General features: G+C 36.5%; 1 protein-coding gene across 1 annotated transcript in view; it reads right to left on the bottom strand.

Annotated features, from left to right (window-relative positions):
* Window positions 1–619: 619 nt before the first annotated feature.
* The window catches only part of b3glcta (beta 3-glucosyltransferase a), an 83,013-nt gene continuing 63,229 nt past the window's right edge, over window positions 620–20,403 (bottom strand). The window contains exons 10-15 of the mRNA XM_007555943.2: window positions 18,459–18,528; window positions 16,048–16,161; window positions 5,711–5,810; window positions 5,210–5,329; window positions 3,025–3,169; window positions 620–1,146 (exon numbers count right to left, since the gene is read on the bottom strand). Of these exons, the coding sequence (XP_007556005.1) occupies window positions 979–1,146; window positions 3,025–3,169; window positions 5,210–5,329; window positions 5,711–5,810; window positions 16,048–16,161; window positions 18,459–18,528 (717 nt within the window). The 3' untranslated portion in view covers window positions 620–978. The remainder of the gene's footprint in view (window positions 1,147–3,024; window positions 3,170–5,209; window positions 5,330–5,710; window positions 5,811–16,047; window positions 16,162–18,458; window positions 18,529–20,403) is intronic.

The following is a 20,403-nucleotide window of genomic DNA, read 5'->3' on the forward strand; positions in this document are numbered from 1 at the left end:
GATATGCATTTATTTTTGAAGAAAAATAATACATTGGGATTAAAACCTATTAACTCATTGAAGGAAACTGAGTTTTTCTCACTGCAGTTTCAGGCTTATAAGGTTTTTAAAGAACATTTCAGCATCTAGTTTCAGCAAACAGTGATTAATAAAAACACAAGATTGGATTTTGTGCAGCTTGCAGAGTATTTCACCGACAAACGAAAACCATCTAACGTGTCTCTTCTCATGTTGCTGATAAATTGACAAAAAAAATCTTACAATTTCTCCTGTTTACCAGCAAGAAAACCATGGAGATTTTTGTTCAAAAATCTCCATGGTGTGTATGGAGAAACTTTCTAATCTGTAAAGAAACATCCTGGTGTGCATGTGAAAGCCTAGGCAGCTGCGCTTTGGTAACATGGTCAAGAAAGCAGCAAATGAAAATGTGTTAGGCAACAGCCTTCACACTGAAAGAGGGTTTTAGCATCGTAGAAACAGGTTGAAATCTGGTGTGGACAAAATCCTATGATGCCTTAAAGTCATACAGTAACTCAATAACTTTCAACAGCTTAATTATTAAGGCAGAGTTACACAAAAGTCTGACAAAAGGCCTCTAGTGAAATTGAGATGCAAAACATCTTAAAATATGAATACTTTTATGTCAAAATAGAAGACATTGTACAGCATCATTGATTATTTTGAAGATCTTTTTTAAGATACAGTATCTTGTGGAGAACAAAAAAGTATGAGCAGTGAGATGTGTTTATACACAGACATTTATAAATGAAATATAACCTCAACATGCCATCCCGGGCCTGATGCCGCAAACACACACACGCTCACACTCGCATGTTTTTTCTTAATAATAATAGTAATAATAATAATTCACAGTAACAATAGAAAAAACATTTACAACTGTGAACCAGTACCCTTTAATAATACAAACACATTCTATACATACATGTTTTAACAGGTTAGAAGGGTTTTTGTTTTTTATCATAACTCTGTTTTACTCTTCTCATTATGTTCATCTGAGGTATTTGTTCTCCAGTCATCCCTCAGCCACTTATTGAAAACAGCAACAGGGTCTAAGTTCCAGTGTTTATGGAAGGATATAGGCACCTGGTGAGCTAAGAGGTCCTTAGAGTAGTCCTCTGGGCGCGCCTGAAAGCAAATAACACATCCAGTTATTTATATTTCAAAGTAGCCACAGCAACACTGAATGAACAAAACCTCAATGGAATTATTGATGTAATTATGACCTCCAATAATAAAATGTTAAAGCAGAAAAGCGCACGTATAAATACTTAAATGATTGATATATAAATTCCTCCTTGCCATATGGTGCCTTGGAAAAACCGTAATATTATTTTTGAACATTTTGTTTCATTAAAACCACAAACTTTAATGTAATTTATTATAATTTTATAACAGACTGACACAATGCAGTATATAATTAAAGTGGGGAAAAAATATGCATGGTATGACATACATACCTATTTCTGCGAGTCTTTTAGAAAATTTCTAAGTATTGCACATGTAGAGATTCAAGTTTATGCCCATGCAAAATATCCCACACTATGTTAGATAGGATGAAGACTGCATATCTTACTGCTGATATTTTCTGATTCTTATTTCCTACAAAAAAAACAAAACAACAAAAAAAAAAACTCTTTGCACTTTATAGTTCTGCTTATTTTTTGCTGGTTTGTCACATGAAAATCCCGAATAAATTAAAAGATGTTTGTGGATGTAGTGTGACGACATTTAAAAACTTTTAGAGAAATGCTCTAGTACCACATGTTTTAATATTATGGGATTTGCATTAAAGATGCTCACTTTGCAAACTTTATTCATCTCATAAAAGCGACTATCCTTCATCCTTCTTTTATCCATTTATTCAAACATTTATTTTCATCAATTGCAATTGCTTGTTTTGTTTTTAGACCTTTACAGCCTTTAAGATCTCAAGATATAAAGGGCATGATGAATAAAATTTATTATTATTATTATTATTCAGATTATTTTACAAAACAGCAGCTGTAAGGTTCTGAAAAGCAAATGTGGTCTACATTAACACTCATATTATTGTTGGGCAATTTTTTTGTTATTGTTCTTAACACATTCATGACTGAGACAAATACACAGCTCAACAAAATATCAATGGAGTTTACACACCATAGCACGTAGGACTTTTGCTCTATGACTTTTGCTTTTGTAATTTTGCTTTTATTCATCAAACAATATGATTCCATTTAGAATTATTCCGCTTTCTGACTTAACATTCTTTGTACCAATTACCTTTTAGAACCACTTCAGCTAAGGTTCAAACTGGACTTAGCTCATCCTAACAGGCAGCATAACAGTGCAGAGGAGAGTCAGGTCAGGGGAAATTCTCACTTGCAAACAACCGTCCCCTCTTTGAGGTCTGCAGCACACAGTTATTGTGCTCATTCTAAAAAGATGTCAGCACTTCTACACAAAGAGCAACTCACCACTTTTTTTTTTTTTTTTGCTGCCACTGATTCTCACTGCACTGAAATAATAAGGTGATGATCATGCTCACATGTAGAGCCGACTATCTGCAGTGAACTCATTCAAATTTCCCCTTATTATGTAAGATTTCCTTTACCTCCTTGCATGACTGATTGCTTCATGATTGACTTAAGAACATAGACTGACTGGTACAAGTTCTTTCATTCTGCCCCCCTTTAACTCTCCTTGTGCATAAAATATTCCAAATACAAGTCTAATATCCTTTTCCTCATGTCCTTACTGCAACATGATATTCAGGTAAAAATAAATTACTCAAAACTTTGGAGAGTGTCAGTCCACGTGTAATTAATTAATTAATTAATTAATATGTGTTTCACTAAGTGAATTGAGTTGCTGCAATAAAGTAACCTAATATACAAGAAGCACAAGTCAAGGCAAAAATAATCATAATAGTTTTAGAGCATTCTATCAAGATAACATTTCATAAAACATCGTAGCTACAAAAGATAAAAGGAGAGACATTGACATGAAAAATCTGAATACAACCTGGTGAAATAGAGGACTGTGCGTGATGGGAAGCCCGAGAGCATTGAGGCACATTCCCAGCACCATGTCATCAGGCGCATCGTTGCTGTAGCACTTGCAGCCACTGTTAAGAAGTCGGACCACAGCCTCCCTGCTGAACACCATGCTGCAGCAACACAGCAGACATTCAGAATAAGGCAAACATACGCCAGCCACTGTGGCAGCAAAGTAGATCAACAGTGTACAGACAGATTACATGCAATAAATGTGATCTGTCACTGGCGCCAGGATAAAAAAGATTTATCCTGAAGAATCACAATCAGATTTATTTGCCAAGGTCGTGTGGACAAGCAAGTGCTCGCTGCAAACAGACAGCAAATATATACAAACTGTAGCGGAAATAAAGGACAAAGGAGCCTTACGTGCATCCATTTGCAATCATTTACAAAGAGAGAAGAGGAAGGATTGTTGTGGCAGTGTTGTAATTAGTGTCTTACACTGAAAGATTCTGTGCTGAATTGGTCATTTATGTTGGCTCATTATCCTGTTTAAAGACCCAAATGTAAAATGACTCATTTTACATTCACTGATAGAATCCAACAGATTTGCATTTAAACTATCTTGTTGTTTGAACCAGTTTATGATGCTATGGACTCTAATAAGGTCAGCAGAGCCTTTGGAAGAGAAAGAGTTTCACAGCATCACAGACGATACAGTAGGGGCACCTTTTGCGCCCTGGGTGCGCCTCTCCTTCTGCCACCCCATACACAGCCAAACACACATCCCCTCCTCTGATGAAAACCCATTTTTCAAAACAATAGAAAAAAAAAACACAACCTTCTTACTCTGTAATTTAACCAGAAGCATCAGAAACCAAAACAAATTTCTACTCTAGACTGATTCATTCTAGGCAGTCAATGAACTTTTTAAGTTTTTATAAATGGAAGAAAAGGTTCCAGAGGTCTGCAGGTTTTCTTTTGTTTAGTTCTAAGTATTTCATATTTAAAAAAAGTAAGAAATAAATATAATTAAACATCTTCAGTGTATATTAATTGTATATTCATAGATTTACAAATCAGGGAACTTAATTTAAAGTCTATTCTCTGAGTTACAAGAAGCCGGTGTAAGAGCTCTAGTGATGTGCTTTAATTTATTGTTTTAGTGGGAACAGTGCAATTTTGGTGCAGTTTCTGAAAATTGCCCAAGGATAACACAGGCTGACTAATGATACACTCCCAAACAAGAGTTGGTGTCAAATGGCTATGGAGACTCGGTGACCCCGACAAACCACTCTTTTCTGGAGTTCTCCAACAGGGAGCTTTGGAGTTTTCTTTTTCTTTTTTTTAACCCATCTAAACCTCCTCTTCAATTTTGTAGTGCCAAGATAAATATGGGGATCCTACTCAGGCCTGGTGGTCAGCTGTTAAAAGAAAAAGCATCTCTCTGGTCACGTCATATTTCCCCAGAAAAAGATTCATGAAAGAAATGGTGAATTTCTGAATAGAAATTCTCAGACAGCAACGTGTGAAAAATCATATTTCTTTGCATTTCTTGGCACAAAAAAAAAATTCACATTGAATTTTGAGCAAAGTTGCGAACTGAGCTGTTACTTGCTAGAAATGAGCAAAAGCTACAAATGAAAAAGGAAGAGAAAACCTGTAAGCTACCGGAGAAGTCACTCATCACCTATGATCTTTTATTTTTTTTTGTGGGTGACACCTGAATGAGGAAGTGTCACAGCAACAGCGCAGTCCTTAAATAGATTTTTCCTGCACCTCTCACTCTCAAGTTCAAAATTCATCTTGTGTACAAGCTTTTTCAAACGGCCGAACGCTGCATCAAAGAATTTTAAATAGTAAAACCAGGGCATTAAAATAAGAATTTGATCAAATTCACTTCTTGATAAGCTGATTTTTCTTTCATTGATTAGCAATTAGTCCTTCTGAGAGAACCATGGAAACCATCGAATAACTGTCCTGTTAAATCATCTGATTAAAACTGTTCATCGACTTTCTTTTGTGGTGATTCACTTCAAAATATTTCATCTACGTAGACAGCAGCCCTGTAAACAAGGCTTTCCTAAGAGCACACTCAAATCAAACTGCAAAGGTTAATCTGTAAATTAAAGATAGCTGGGTTTTTATCGCATGCTTTAGAATGCATCTGCTGCTCGTTATTCCCAAAGCATCTGAGCAGTCAAACTTACCCTCCACCTCCTGTGATGTAACTGTAGCCACCTTGGCTCAGTCCATAGCCGTATCTCTCTCCGAGGCACACTGGCGCGGAGGGGTCGTAGCAGCTCAGCAGGACTCGTAGTCGGGGGAGGCTATGAAAAGCACAAGTCAAAGGCATGACACACACTCTCATCACACTTACACGCGTGTGCCTAAATGACTATAAAACGCTCCATTTGGAAGCTGGGACAATCTTTCTCCCTCCAGAGCCTTCTGCTTGAAAGGAAACCTAACTGCAGGTGAATCCAGCTGGAGGTGTGATTTTAAATCTTTGACAGGATGTTAAGTGACTTTCTCTTTCACTCTGCAAATCTTTTTTAAAGGTAGGACTAAATCTGTAAAAAAAAAAAAAAATCATTTACGAGTAAATGTCAGCGACTCCTGGGGGGGATACATTGAAGATATCCCTCATGTGCAAAAGTAAAAAAAACAAAAAAAAAACAAAAAAAAAAACGGCTAAGCTGAAATCTTACCTGATGAGTGTGTCATCATCCACAATAACAAGCCACTTGGTGTCGGGCACAGCGCTGCTCAGGAATCGCTGAAGGATTGCAAATGTTTTCCCACAATGACCTATGAATGGAGACGTACCATCAACAGAGGCCAGCATGACTGAGTCACATATTGACCATGTGCAGAGCTGCGGCTTGCAAAGAGAAATGACCCCTTTGGAAAGCCAGGCACAACTGCATTTGTTTTAATTGATTTTCAAAATTCACAGAACTGAGGAACGTAATTAATGTCAATTAATCCTGTTGACACTGAAGAGTTTAAAAAGCAGGAAGCTACATATGTGAGCAAAAGACTAAAGACCTGATTTCACCTGATGATATGATTTTTATGTATTGATATGCGACAGTCAAACCTTATTGGATGTCAAATAAAATATCAGCACAAAGTAATGAATAACTGTGAAGAGGAAGAAAGATGCATAGTGTTTTCAAATAAACACGAGAAGTCTGGCATGAATTTCTATTCAGTCTGATAAATGAATACATTTAAAAGATCCCACAGCATTACTTGGTTTTCACTGCACCTGAGCCTTTACTTCTCACCAAGGTGAACCTGTTGCTATTCTGCATCCAACCTGACGGAGAAGAATTGGTCACGATTTTCCAACTCTAGATTTTCAAAGCTGTAAATGCAGCGAAAAGTCGTTCTAAACAGTAGGATTAAGGTTAACCTTTCACTGAGAGGGGCTGAATAGATGTGCACAACATTCCAGACCTTTAAGTAGAAAAAAAATAAATAAAATTTAAAAAAGCATAATTTTCTTTCTATTCACAACTATGTTTGTATGTCGCTTAAAATCCTAGTAAAATACGTCAAAGTTTGCGGCAGTAATTTGGCAAAACATGGAAAAAGTTGTTTTTGGAAGGTACTTTATGAAGAAAAAACATAAATAGAGCAGGAACTTTAACCAGATTCTATAACAGAAACCTTTAGGAATTTAATAAATAGAACTAATGTAAAAAAAGCAACAACAAAAAAAAAAGCTTGAGAATATGCATTACTTTTTGTTTGCAGCTTTTGCGTGACAGCCTGGTGCATCGTAAGCGTAAACATGCAGCACTTCTGCCTTCTCAAGGACACCGTACAGTACTGTATACTTGGCTCCGGGTGCACACATCAGCTGCTCCCTGAGATCAAACACGTGAACTCAGGCTTACGCTGTCTTTGCTTCAAAATATTCATATTTGTAAGACCTGCTTTGCACTTCAGCCAATGCGATTTCCTAGAGTTAGAGTTTTTATTTTAAAAACTTCCAGCTAAACTTTGCCAGCAGTAGACATGTCAACTTACTGATGTGTTGGAGAAAATAATGAGAGTTTGGCAGGATGGGTCGCAAAGATGAAGTGTTCAGCCTGACACGTTTGACATGGCAGGCTAGAAGGAACAAAATGCTACGCCATCTCCTAAAAACAAAAACCCATAGTGTGGTTGTGAACAAAACAAAACCAAGAGCCAAGAGAAATGCACTCGCCAGATTTCAGATGTCTACACAGCAACGGAGGCACAGAAATCCCTGGTGGCATGCATTACTACGAATCCTGAGACCTCGCTGTATTATTTATAGGGAACCTTAGGTATTTTTTTAGTTTTTTCTTTGCTGAATATAAAATGAGAAAGGACACTGACAGAGATATAATCCAAAATCCCACTTTTTAGGGCAGATCTTCTGACAAGGCTGGTAATCCTATTTCAAACAGGAAGTGGTGAGTAATGCTGCTGACATCAGAGAGATGAAATAAATAACTTCTTTTGTACTTTCCATGATCACAAAATTCACACACTGGACGTAACAAAATCTGGTAAATTTAAAGCTTCTCTTAGGCTGTTGTTATATGTTATTTATTTTTTAAGTCAATATGAGGTGAAGAGGGAAGAATGTGCATTTTCTTGTTCTGCCACAATTTCAGGATCTTGTCTGATCCTTTCTTTTCATGCGCAGACTAGATGTCAAAATACACATTTTGCTGTAAGATGTTGGCTTTTCACCTAACTTAGTATCACTTTGTGACAGCAGGAGGATTAGACAGATGGTCTTTAATTAGGCCATTGAAGCAAAATGGATGTTGTTTCCTTAAAGGGGCAGCATTATGTATTTTTCAGGCACATGGAGACATTTTGAAGCATAATTATGTATTACCTTAGTTGTTATAAAAATTGTGTATATTTGACACCACAATTTGACACCTTGAAATTGGCCTCTGTCGCTATAAGAAGCTCCTACTCTTTCTGAAACTCTGCTTTCAGCACATCACCACAACAATGTTCCTCCATTAGGCCATTTCCAAACGTTCTTAGGAGTGTTGGAGCAGGGAAAGTAGCTTGTGAGAAAAGCCCAGCTCCACTGCTAGTTAGTGCTGTCGCTAGTCTGGAGGGGCTGAGTGGAGAAGGCGTTGCGGAGTGCTGCTCTGTGAGGTGGAAGCTCTGCTGGAGATTGCAGCTTCAAGGAGGAGCTTTGTGGAAATAGGCGGCACTTTAAGGGGGCAAGTGTTCAGGCACCCCCCGAATAGCTGCCAAGGGAGATTAAAGGATTTCTCAAATATGCAAGAAAGAATTAAAGCAACACTCCAGGTATGTTTTGATGAGGGAAAAAAACACAACATGATGTAAAGCTCAAAAAAGTTCATTTTACATAATCCTTTAATTTTCTCTTTAGCACAATTTAGGCTGTTTTCCAACAGTTTTCCTTTGTAAGCTGTAATTTGAAATATTTTAAGGAAACACATGATATACTACAAATACAAATAATTATTCATATTCATGTCACACTATTGCATATTTGTTTTCCATCTCCATGGTGTGTGAAAATGGATAGCTTTAGCAAAAATAACATTCCAGCTTTGCATTTGAAACCACACTGACCAGCTCAGGCTCAAAGCAAAATGCGCTACACACAATCTATAAGTGCTCTCCTGTGGTCAGATAATTAGTATGATTACTCAACAATATATGGTCAACTCCACTACCAAATCAGCCACTTCAAACATTTGGTATTTGGAGATGACTCAGACCTCATTAGAGCAGAAAGAGCCTATGATTAGGATATCATTACATGAAGTAACCTCACTCTCAGGTCACTGCGATGACTTTTCTACAGCACTTGGGAAATTTCCCCAAGTGCTGCAGAAACACTCAGTGTCTTACTGAAGTATTCACACAGCTAGAATCTTTTCACATTTTATGATGCAACAGTGACAAATTGTAGGAATATCACTGTTTTAAATTTTTTAAAAAATATATGCAACAGTTGATTTTATTCCTTTTTGCTCAGGCTCTGCTGCACTGGATAAAAAAACAGTAAAATCTATTTTCAAGTATTGTTTTAAGCCTGGGTTCTGATTGTATCTATGAAACATGAATATTCTTTAATCTGATTGGCTCCATTAGATTACTGACTGTGTGCTTAGAGTTATTGTCTTGCTGGAAGAAAACTTTCACTCCAGTCTAAAGCCTTCTGCAGCTTTTAGCAGGTTTTCTCCCAGGACCTCAGTTTATTATAATATGTTTTCTTATTAATTTAGCTTTTTTACTACAGATATGCAAACTCAAACATTTTGTTTTGGCGTCATCTCACCAGAGCATCTTGTACCAAATGTTTGTCACTTCCCCTGGCTTGTGGCAAACAATGAGGAAATGATGATAAATTGCAAACTGCTTTTTGCTCATCTTCTTATAAAAAGCACAAACGTGTGTTTTTACGCAGACTGATTGTATTTAAAAATTTGTTTTTAAGCTCAAACTGCAATCCATCAATTCATTTTCTGCAGCCACTAGGAGCCTTGTGCCCGTCTCCAGCTTTTGCGTGCAAATTAAAATCAGAGTTCAAAATCCATCTCATGCACATGTACTCCAGTATATGAAATCTGTTATAAGCTACATTTAACTGACAGTGTTTACTGACAGAAGCTTTGTAAACTGGCTGTTTACCAAACCCCGATTCCTGCCAACACTAGATAGATGCCTCCTGAAAGCAAAAGTCTGGCATACATTTCAAGTCAATACTGTGAAGGAGACACTATCTTCAGGATGATCCTTGAGAGAGACTTTGCCAGGAATCGCATTGAATAAATACTGACATAAATCTTTGGATAAAAAAAAGCAAAGCTGCAGCTTTTTGTTGAACAAGATGTCAAACAAGATTTGGTAATGCACTCTCTCTCTCATTCCGTTTATGAGAAATGAAACGACTTTGTGTTTTCTGGTGTCGGGTGTTTTGCGTTGGTTATTTATGCACATCTTTAGTGTGTTTGTGCAAGCTCAAGATTAACTAAAAATTATTTAGAAATACGATTTTTTTTGTGTGAATTTGCCAGTATTTAGCAAACAATTCAGATAGGATAAACCAGAGCTTTCATGGTGTATTTGTAAAATGGATATTCTGAATGGACATTGTGCTTTACTTTAACAACAGATCTCTACAAAAGTGATTCATTATACTTTCGAAGCAAATAACCTAAATTGTGTTAAAAATGACATTGTGTAAATTAGTCCACTTTTTTTTTAGGATGCACCAGCATATGTTTAAGTTGCCTTTTTGTTATATAACACAATCCCATAGTCAAGTTATGAAAAAACAGTGACCTGCCAGGGTATTTATTCCCCTTGAACTTGTTCACAGCTTGAGACACTACAACCAGTATATAATCCCATCTACTGTAACCCTTCAGTGAAACTGGTATACTGGCTGCATCAAGCTGTGGGGATAAAAAAAAAAGGCAAATACAGGATCCATTACAATAAACAATCCAGAGTTACTGAATGAAAACTTCCTGTTAGCATGGTGGCTACCTGATTACGGCTAGTTCTGAGTGACTGTTTCTGACTGAGCGGTGTAATTATGCAGAACAGGGAGGAGATTGATTATTTTTTCAGAGATTATCTGTCTCATGTTAGGATAGCGAAAGTTTTAATACGTATGTAAAATTTATTTTTTTTAAGTTAGATGCTGCAGCTTTAAACAGGGATCATTTTCTTTTCAGAGTTAATGGGCATCTTCCATGCTAAGGGGGACTACATACAAATAAACTTTACAACTTTAGACAAACTATTTAGAAAACATACATACTTGTCCTACTCTCACCCAATTATGCATCAGTTTGCGTTGATCTGAAACGTGCCATTCAATACATTGAGTTAGTTGTTTTAAAATGACTAAATGTCCTGGAATATGAATATTGATTCCTAATTGAACTTAAAGTGACAGAACGTCTTTAGATCTGTTTGGTGTTGAAAGACCAAAGATTTAATTTATCATAATATAACAATAATATTGATCTGGCTTTTAAAATAAGAAAAAAAAAATGTGTTAGGAGAATGAGTGTCGCAGTGGCAACTGCTAAGCCTATTTAGCTAGATGATGCTAGATTTTCCATTTTAATACACTTTCTGCTTTACTTTTTTTATCTGTCAACTGGCCAGGTTATTTAATGAGTCTCATCACACATTCAGATACAAGGATAAAAAAATGCATCTTCATTTGTAATCTTTACTAAGACGATAACGCTATTGTCAAAGAAGAAAGTAGAAAAAAGGTATTTTGAAAATGTGATTACCAAAACATTAATTTAGAAAATACCAAGACATTAGTGCAAAAATATAAATCATTAGTTGCAGAAATTGATTCAATTAGCTGTTGTAATATGGTTTGTTTGTGGCCCACATGACATTTTCAGTCCAATTAATGCTTGAAAGCCTTAAAGCCCATCTCTCTTTCTTGTTTTTATTCTTTATTTTCAAAGATTTCCTGTCAAGTTGCAGCTGAATGGTATTCCCATTGCATAAACAGATAGTGGAAAATAAATTAAAGATGGTTTTATTTTTATAAAGATCCAAGAGTTGGGTCATTTAAAAAAAAAAAAAAAAAGTCAAAAGAACAGAGAGCAGGCTCCTTTCACTCAGATGTGGTCTGGCTATAAACAGCAGCCTATTAGAAATGCATTATATGCTGCAGAGTGGCACTCTGCTGGCCCAGGGGACCACGCTGTCACCTCCCTTTTCAGTCCTGTCATATGAGGCTTCAGACTGAGAACTTGTAATGTCATCTCAAAATTAATAAGTTCTTTTTTTTTTTTGAAAGGCATTAGTGAGGTCAATATAGGCAGGTTGAATAGATGGATGCTAACTGCAACGATGAACTTTCTTAGTCTAAAAGAGAAAATTAAACCTGCAGGTTATGTTTCGTGTATTAGATGCAAGATTTTATCATTTTACACCTCAATGCAAGTGATAGCTGAGAAAGGTTTTGAAGCATTAAAGGAAAACTGACTGACAGCAAATGTGAGGGGAAAAAAATATAAATATATAACTCCAGGATATAAAATCTACTGTTTTCTTAGTCTTAGGAAATCAAAGCAATTTTTTTTCATTCAGTATTTTTCTGGCTGTTGCTGAGGACAGAGGCTATATTTCACATACTGACTAACTGCAATGAATGTTTATGGATACGTTCTTTTTCGCTGCCGTGTTCCTGTTTTAAAGGAGCAAGAAAAAGGATGCAACAAGAACTCAGAGTGAAATTTCATGACATTAAACCTGCACAATATTTCTCGTCACAGTTAAGCATGTGTGGCGTTACTGGTAGAGCGGGTGCCCCATATACAGTTGCTATTACTCCTTGAAACAGCTGTCTGGGGTTTGATGACAGACCTTTGGACCTTTGCTGCATGTCTTCATTCTTTCTCTCTTTGCCGTTTTCCTGTCTGATTACTGTGAATAAATGCTACTGGTACCACAAAAAAGTAAAAAAAAAATAAATAAAAATCCTTTCGCAAAGTGCTTTCCAGTTGCTTTCAGTATACCACTTCATCTGAATGAGTGTTAGCTACTGTTGTAAACCTGTGATTTAAGTATGAGCAATTTAATGAAACAAATGCCTTGGGTGTAAATAATAACTTACAGAAAAAAGCTGTAATTACAGCTTATTAATAAGCTGTAATAACTTATTACAGCTTACAACTGTTGCACCCCTATTGACTGCCTTTATAAACAAGCAGAAGCAACTTGGAGACATATTTTAATATTTTCTTGCAGCATGGTGCATTGTTTGGAAGAGAAGTCAAACATTCTTACTCAAAATAGGATTGACTCAAATAAAAGTAGAGAAAATTATAGTTTTTATCATTTTCAGGTGATTCTCAGCTGCACTTTACTGAGTTTCTGCCAATTAATCACTCGGATGTATAGACTAAGCTGTTTCCTACACAAATATTTGTGCTGTTTGGAATCCAATCTAAAATCACTCTGTAATTCCAATGGATTGTTTGTTCTCTAAGATGTAAAATTGATTTTAAGTTTTAATACAATGCTCTGACAGCAGCTCTATTGTCTGGCATTTTACCAAACCAGTCGATGATGGGATGTGGATTGCTGCCAGCACCAAGTTGTTGCTTTCCAAAAAAAAACAAAAAAAAACTGGCATGCCTTAGAAGACAGATAATAAAGGAGACACTTTCTACTGCTTGATCTTTTACAGAGACTTGGCCCAACACTGACTTCCAAAAATACTGACACCAGTTACTGGCAGGAAGGATGTGTGGATTTTTCTTGAGAAGAACATCAAACTTAGAGGTGGAATGAATACAAGGCTTTTGGTATTAAAGGCAATGTAATGCACAAACATACAGAAAACTCAAGCTGATTTTTCCTTTTGTGTCCTTTTGTTGTTAAAGTGCAGTTAGAAGAAAGCACTTTCAATTACAAATATGCAAACATGAAAAAAAGAGACATGTTTTACTTTTAAATGAATCCAAGGATCTGTCATAAGGAGGAAGATATAAAAGATGCGATTAGAAATATGTATGTCGTCACCAACATCTTGAGTTAAGGGGTTTAAATAAAAAAAAAATCAGAGCTATTAAGAGACTGACATGACAAGAGATGCTGCACCTTCATATCACTAAATCTCAGTACTGCAACTCCACATTTACCAACAAGGGGCCAGTGGTAACCTACCTCCTTTAGTCTGTGAAAACAGGTTGCAAAGCAAGTACTTGTTAGGGGGCTAAGCTGCCTGAAGAAAGCAGCAGAGGCATGAAAGGACTAGACTTTTTTAGTGCAACCTTTACCCACTCTATTGAAGGCTGAAAATGTCTACAGCCATTGCACATCCCATTAAGTTGCAACATGAATCACAGGTCCATAGAGCAATTCTTGTGCCAAGGGCAATCTCACTGTAAAGTAAGTTTGGCTCCAGCCTCCAGCAAGAACAGAGGCAGAGAGAGCCTGTGCTGGTTTTATGTGAGAATTCAAAATATCACCTATTATACAACAAATTAGAGAATGCCCTCTTGATCTCCTTTAATTTCATGTTGAAAAGAATTTCTAAATTTGAAAATGTTTGGGCAGACTTGTGACTAGAATATGTGAGGTGTCAAGTCAAAATGGCTCAATGGCAGAGACAGGGAAAAAAATAGACCTTCCTGACAAGTTCATTCAGAAATGACGTGACTCGCACTCCAAATCTTGCCTGGGGGTGAAGCTTATATAAAGGTTTACACAAGGAAAGGCTGACTCTGCCATATTAAAATACTAATTAGCATGACAATAAATGTATTCAGCTAGAAATGAGGGCAAAAAAAAGATATTCACCATTTTGTCCTCCATTTCATCCATATAACCATCCATCAGTATAAGATACACCACAGGGACACTTGTTGTATCCCATGGTCTCCTTCTTCCTGTCAGTCATCTATAGGGCATTCCCAGAGGGAGCCTCCTTTGGGCTTTGTTGCCAGGTGCAGCTTGAGGTTGCTAACAACTAAGCAAATGTTTTCCTCTGGGTTTATTTTTGTTCTTAGACAGTTGAATTACATTTTCCTCATCTAAAATCTAAAAAAATAAAACATTTTATTTGAGTTCATGTAATAATTAACGGATTGTTCATCTTTACTGTTGGAGTTAAAAATTGTGAGGTATCTTGTAAGGTAATTTGTACTATTTCATTATTGAATAAGACAAGTGATTCAGCAACATCTGTTAAGAGCCAAAGGGCTGACGTGGCTTGGGTGAAAACTAGAGATGTGGCAATCAGGTTTTTTCCTGCTGATTCCGAGTCCGATCACCCATGAGGGCCGATCACCGATACCGATCACATCATTATTATTTTTTTAATCATAAACACTACCGGTTACATTATGTGGAAAAAGGAACCATGAATTCACCTTAATTTAGACAAAAACTTGTTTTTAATAACTTTTTCTAAGAAAAAAAAACAAAACAGACATTGTGCAAATTGTACTGCTAACAGACTGAAAACATATGAAGGCTCTGAAGAGGCTAAAAAATGCAAAAAGTCAAAACAAAACCTCTCCACATTGCCAAAAAATTCAAGTATAAAACTTAACATTCAAAGGCAAATACAGGATCCATTACAATAAACAATCCTGAGTTACTGAATGAAAACTTCCTGATAGCATGGTGGCTACCTGATTACCACTAGCTCTGATTGGCTGTTTCTGACTGAGCGGAGTAATTATGCAGAACCGGGAGGAGATCGATTATTTTTTCAGAGATTATCTGTCTCATGTTAGGATAGCGAAAGTTTTAATACGTATGTAAAATTTATATTTTTAAAATCTGCGAAATGAGATGCAGGTGATCGGTTTGTGTGATCGGCAACAAGAGACCGTGATCGGCGATCACTGATCATCCACTTTTTCATGGAAATTGGTCGATTATGATCGGTGGCCGATCGATTGGCTCACCTTTTCCTCATCTAATACAAAAACAAAACTGCAGCTATGAAGAACCAAGTGAAACACATTATAAGTGTAAAAATATCTGTAAAAAATAGCAGATGATAATTTAACAACTTGTTTCAACTTGTGTTTCATCGTGTTATTGCTCACAGCTGCCAGAAAGACCCTCCCAATATTCAAAAGTAAAAAGGACACACAGACGCATTTATCACCACCTTGCAGTTTTCCTCTGAAATATATATATATTTTTTTTAATGAAAAAGTAGTTGGGAATCTATCTACAAAAAGCTCACACTGGACCAAAAAAATGCTAGTGTAATAGCCTATTATTTTTTCATTTTCAGAGGTAACAAACACAATTTTAGAAACAATCTGTGGAGAAATTCCCCGCTGACACTTCATTTACTTCCAATTTTCCTCCAATATTCGGTTTGAATTACATTCCCTTCACAAGGCCTTAGACTGTGTAACTTTCAGCCTCAGTTTGCCGGATCATTTTTCATTTACCAATGTGTGCAGTGCAGCTGACAGCGTCAGCCAAGGCCACTAACTGCATCTACTGTGGAGAGGCTGAGGGTGTTGAGGCTTGAAAAAGGAGGACTCACCTCTCTCAGTGTTTGGCACTCCTAAATTAATGGTTGGTATGGAAGGCTCGGCGTGGTCGCTGTAGTACTCTAAAAATAAGGCATCCTTTTCCCAAGTCTTCTTTATTACTGGAACTAGAGCAAAGGGGAGGAAAAATCAATACAATATTCACAAAGTTTATAAAACAAGCAGGTCTTTGGTCTCTGAGGGGTAAACACAATTTATTTTTCAGCTGATGTAATTACTATTTCATATAAAGTGAAAGCACAGACGTAGAAGTATCCTATCTTTCTGTCTGGTGTTGGTGAAATGTTTACTTATTGACTGAAAAGCCTAACCCAATCAGAAAAATCGCATTTGGAAACAATGCAGAGACACAATGCTGTTAGATTTAATATTTGTTTTTTTTTTATTTGGTAAAACTTTAAATCTATTCGTTACAGCTGAAGCAGGTTTTTTAGCCTCCTTGACTGACATAAAATAAGGCTAAACTTGACCTATTTTAGTTAAGCCAGGATTACAAAACCTCAGTATATCTGATAAATACCCAAATAATGCAAGACTGAATTTTTAGAGTCAAAAGTTTATACAAATAAATGTTCAAATACATTTATCTGTATTTGAACAACCTTTCAGATTATGTGACTTGAGCCAAACAGTTTGATTATTCTTCCAAAAGCTTCTCACAATAGTTTGCAGGAATTTTGTCTCATTCCTGCAGACAGATCTGGGGTCACCAAGTTAGGTTTGAGCACCGCCTACTAATTTTTTCCAGGAAATTATATCAGCGCTTTGTGAAAGATACTCCAAACCTTTGACTTAGTTGTATTTAAGCTACTTCACACCTAATTTGGTGGTATGCTTTGGGTCATTATTCATTTGTGCCAAACTGTTAACTGATGTCTTGTGGTGTTGCTTCATTATCTCCACATAATGTTCTTAAATTCTTAAAATGTTAAAAGATGGTGGCATGTAAGCGGTGGGTTGCCAGTTCAAACCCCCCTCTCCATCTGTTTCAGTCGGTTTCCTTGGGCAAGACATTTCACATATCTTGCCTACTGGTGGTGGTTAGAGGAGTGATGCCGGCGCATGGCAGTCTTGCTTCTTTAAACTGGCTCAGAGCAGCTGTGGCTAAATGTAGCTCACCACCTTCAGCGTGTGAATGACTGAAGGTGCTTTGGGTCCTTTCAATTAAAGGTAAGCGTTAGACTGAATGAAATGCACTGAAATATTGACTTTTTAAAATCTAGCTGCAGAGAAAATTGCTTCTTTCCAAATGAACATCTCACATTTACTCCTTTAACGAATGCCAGCTGGCATATGTACACAAAAATCACTTTCAAAATGTGTCTATTCAATTGCCAAAAAAATAAATAAACATTTCTTAGTAAATGAGACAATAGAGAAGAATTCTACTTCGCCTTTTAATAACAAAAAAGTTGTTATTATATGAGAGTATAATAAGAACATTACACTCTCATATAAGAATAAGAATAATAGCCCAGTAAAAGTAGCGTTACCCTACTTCTACTGGGCTAGATATTTCAGAAATACAGAATATGGAAAATAGTAATAACCACCAAAGCTTATCTGTCAGAGCTAGATCATTTTTTGGAAGCCTTTATTATCTGATCCAGGTATCATCAAGCATCTCCAGTCGAGCCAGCTTTATTACTTTTTGCAGCTATGTGATGCCACACACACGTTACACACAGAGGATGTTTACTGTTGTTGCAGCAGTCATTCTCTAAATGTGCTATAAAAGCATATGATTGCATCCGGCAGGGAAAAGGATTAGGCTTTTTTTTTTTTTTTTTTTAAAACCAAGTGAGATATTGAATGAAACACAAAACACGTCCATGTTGTTTGCTTTATAAGTCTGAACTAATTTGTGTTATTAGTAACCTGATCATTTCCGTTCTGCCAATGTCTTAACGTAATATTAACAGCTTGGAAGAGGAAGCAGTAATTACAGTAATTAATGAAGTCACATTTCAGGCACTCCTTTTAAATATAACACACAATTTGTCCGATCCCTCTATAATTAATTTGCCATTTGCTCTATTGACTTAACCTACTCCATTTCCATCAGGTTAAAATAGCAGCAGAGCTACTGTGAGAAGCTTAATGGTGGCCAGACTGTGCCAATAAGAGTTGCTGTTGGATGAGTGTGCTTTTCCAGGGTGAAACACAGCATTAAGTATTTCACACATTTTTTTTTTGTTTTTTTTTACTTCAGTACAAATAAATCCTTTCAGACATGATGGTAGAGTAATTTAGTGAAGGATTTTAGTATAATAAGAGAAGGCACTCATACAGTTTCACATGTCAGGGGTAAAACAAATCCATTACCCAAAACAGCAGGGCATAAATGTGAAATATTTACATGAAAATTAAGTGGGTTTTTTCTCAGAGCGAGAGCGTGACTCACCTCGTTCACTGTGAAACTTTCTGCAGGTTTTCACAGCAACAAATATGTCTTCTTTTTTAACAGGCTCCTCCTTGTGAAGAAAAGAAGAGATCAAAGTTGAGTGGAAAATATGACGCATGAGTGCTAAAACAAACTTATCGTGTCTATAATGTGGGACGTAAAGCATGACTTATTTCAGCTTTAAGGTGATCTTAAATGTCCAAGCAATCAGTGTAAATTTAATTCAATACATTTAAATTGGCAATTTGAAATATGGATTGGTGAAGTTGCCTTATGAAATAAACAGCTGCTGGTTCACATAAAGACATTTTCTTTAAGAACACATTGGTCAGAAAAAAACAGAAACATTTTTTTCTTTGAATTACTTATTAAGAAGGTAGAAATTAGCAACGGAAGCATTTAAAAGTGCAGATAAAACAGTCCACGTCAATAACTGTGGATATTTTTTTATATTTTTTATGTTGTGAAATGTGGAAAAATATTGCTCCCCAAGACTTTCTTCACACAGGGTTAGAACAGTATGACGACATGAAAAACCAAAATTAATATGAGTGTGGATGGACATTACAGGCTTTTGGAAGGGGTGTTTTAGGGTGCAACAAGAGTTCAGGAGCCCCCACAACTGTTTTGAACATCCCAAAAAACTTATGTAATGAGATCAGTGGTTCGGTACACCGAGGTCCCTGATGTGGTGAGGAGTAGCCTGTTAGCAGCAGCGGAAGATGATCCATGACATCCGACCCACGCGCAGTTGAAAGAATTTGAAGTGGTGCTCTCCATGCTAGCCTGATGCCAAAGCTGCAACCTCGTCACAATCATGCTGGCTGTGCTCCAAGTAAATTACCGTATTGGCGACAGGGTTGCTATGGGCATCGAGTCCTGCTGCGGTTAGCTGCAAACAAAGCTCAAATCTCACGGTGTGAACTATAACTGAGGTTGGAGGTGAGCACACATCACATATTCTGAGAAATTCTGTATGTTTTAAGGTAAGTCTGGCGCAGATGTGGTGGGATGGACAGCAAAGCAGCAGGGGAAATCCTATTTGGCCAATTCTGAAAGCGCAGCGGCTTCTTGTTTTTCCTCTCACTCAAATTATTTTTGTATTTTCCAATTCGGCTGGTTCGAACAGATGCAGACGTCCTGGAGATGGTGGGGTAATTTTAATCAAAGTGTAAAGTGTAAGATAACATTTCAACAAAGTCCTGTTCTGCGTTTGTGTCTGTGTTACAGTCAGGGCTTTTTAAATTAGTTTATTATTGGACAGAGAGAGAGAAAAGCATAGGGCTAAAAAATAACAAGAGGATATTTATCCTAAAGAAACGTTGCTACAAGATCCAAATGTCAAGTAACATGAAAACAGCTAAAAGTTGCTTAGCAAATTTTAGGGGTACTACATGCCTAAGAAAATCATGCAATTAGAAGTCTGGAGCAAAAACTGAAAATAAAACAAACAATAGAAATATTAATGATGATGCTAATACCTTAAAAAGTAAAAGAACTTGAAATCAACAAAATAATGTTTGACTTGTACAAGGTCAGGCATGGCTGTGCAGAAGTCGAACAACAAACATGTGTAATACTGCATGTTTCGATACTGATCAGATGACAAGTAAACACAGGAGGTATTGGTATCGCTGATAATGATATTTTTTATTATTTAAGTCTGATATATCATCAAATTTCTTACTTTCAGGTCTGGCTTTTATCTAAAAGTGTTTTTACTTTTAAAAACACAGCTATGTTAAAAATGTATAACCTGCATTGTAATCTCTATATTAAATCTAATTTTAAACCAAACCCAATCTGCCCATAATGCAGTAATTTATTGCTGACCTATTATCTCTCAAATATACAGGAGAATCTGAAAAAGATTACCACTCACATAATTATTCTTTGCTGATCTTAAGTTAAGGACTTTCAGACAATATATATATATATATATATA

The sequence above is a fragment of the Poecilia formosa genome, unplaced genomic scaffold (genome assembly GCF_000485575.1).
Source record: "Poecilia formosa unplaced genomic scaffold, Poecilia_formosa-5.1.2 Scaffold74, whole genome shotgun sequence".
Taxonomy (NCBI): Eukaryota; Metazoa; Chordata; class Actinopteri; order Cyprinodontiformes; family Poeciliidae; genus Poecilia; species Poecilia formosa.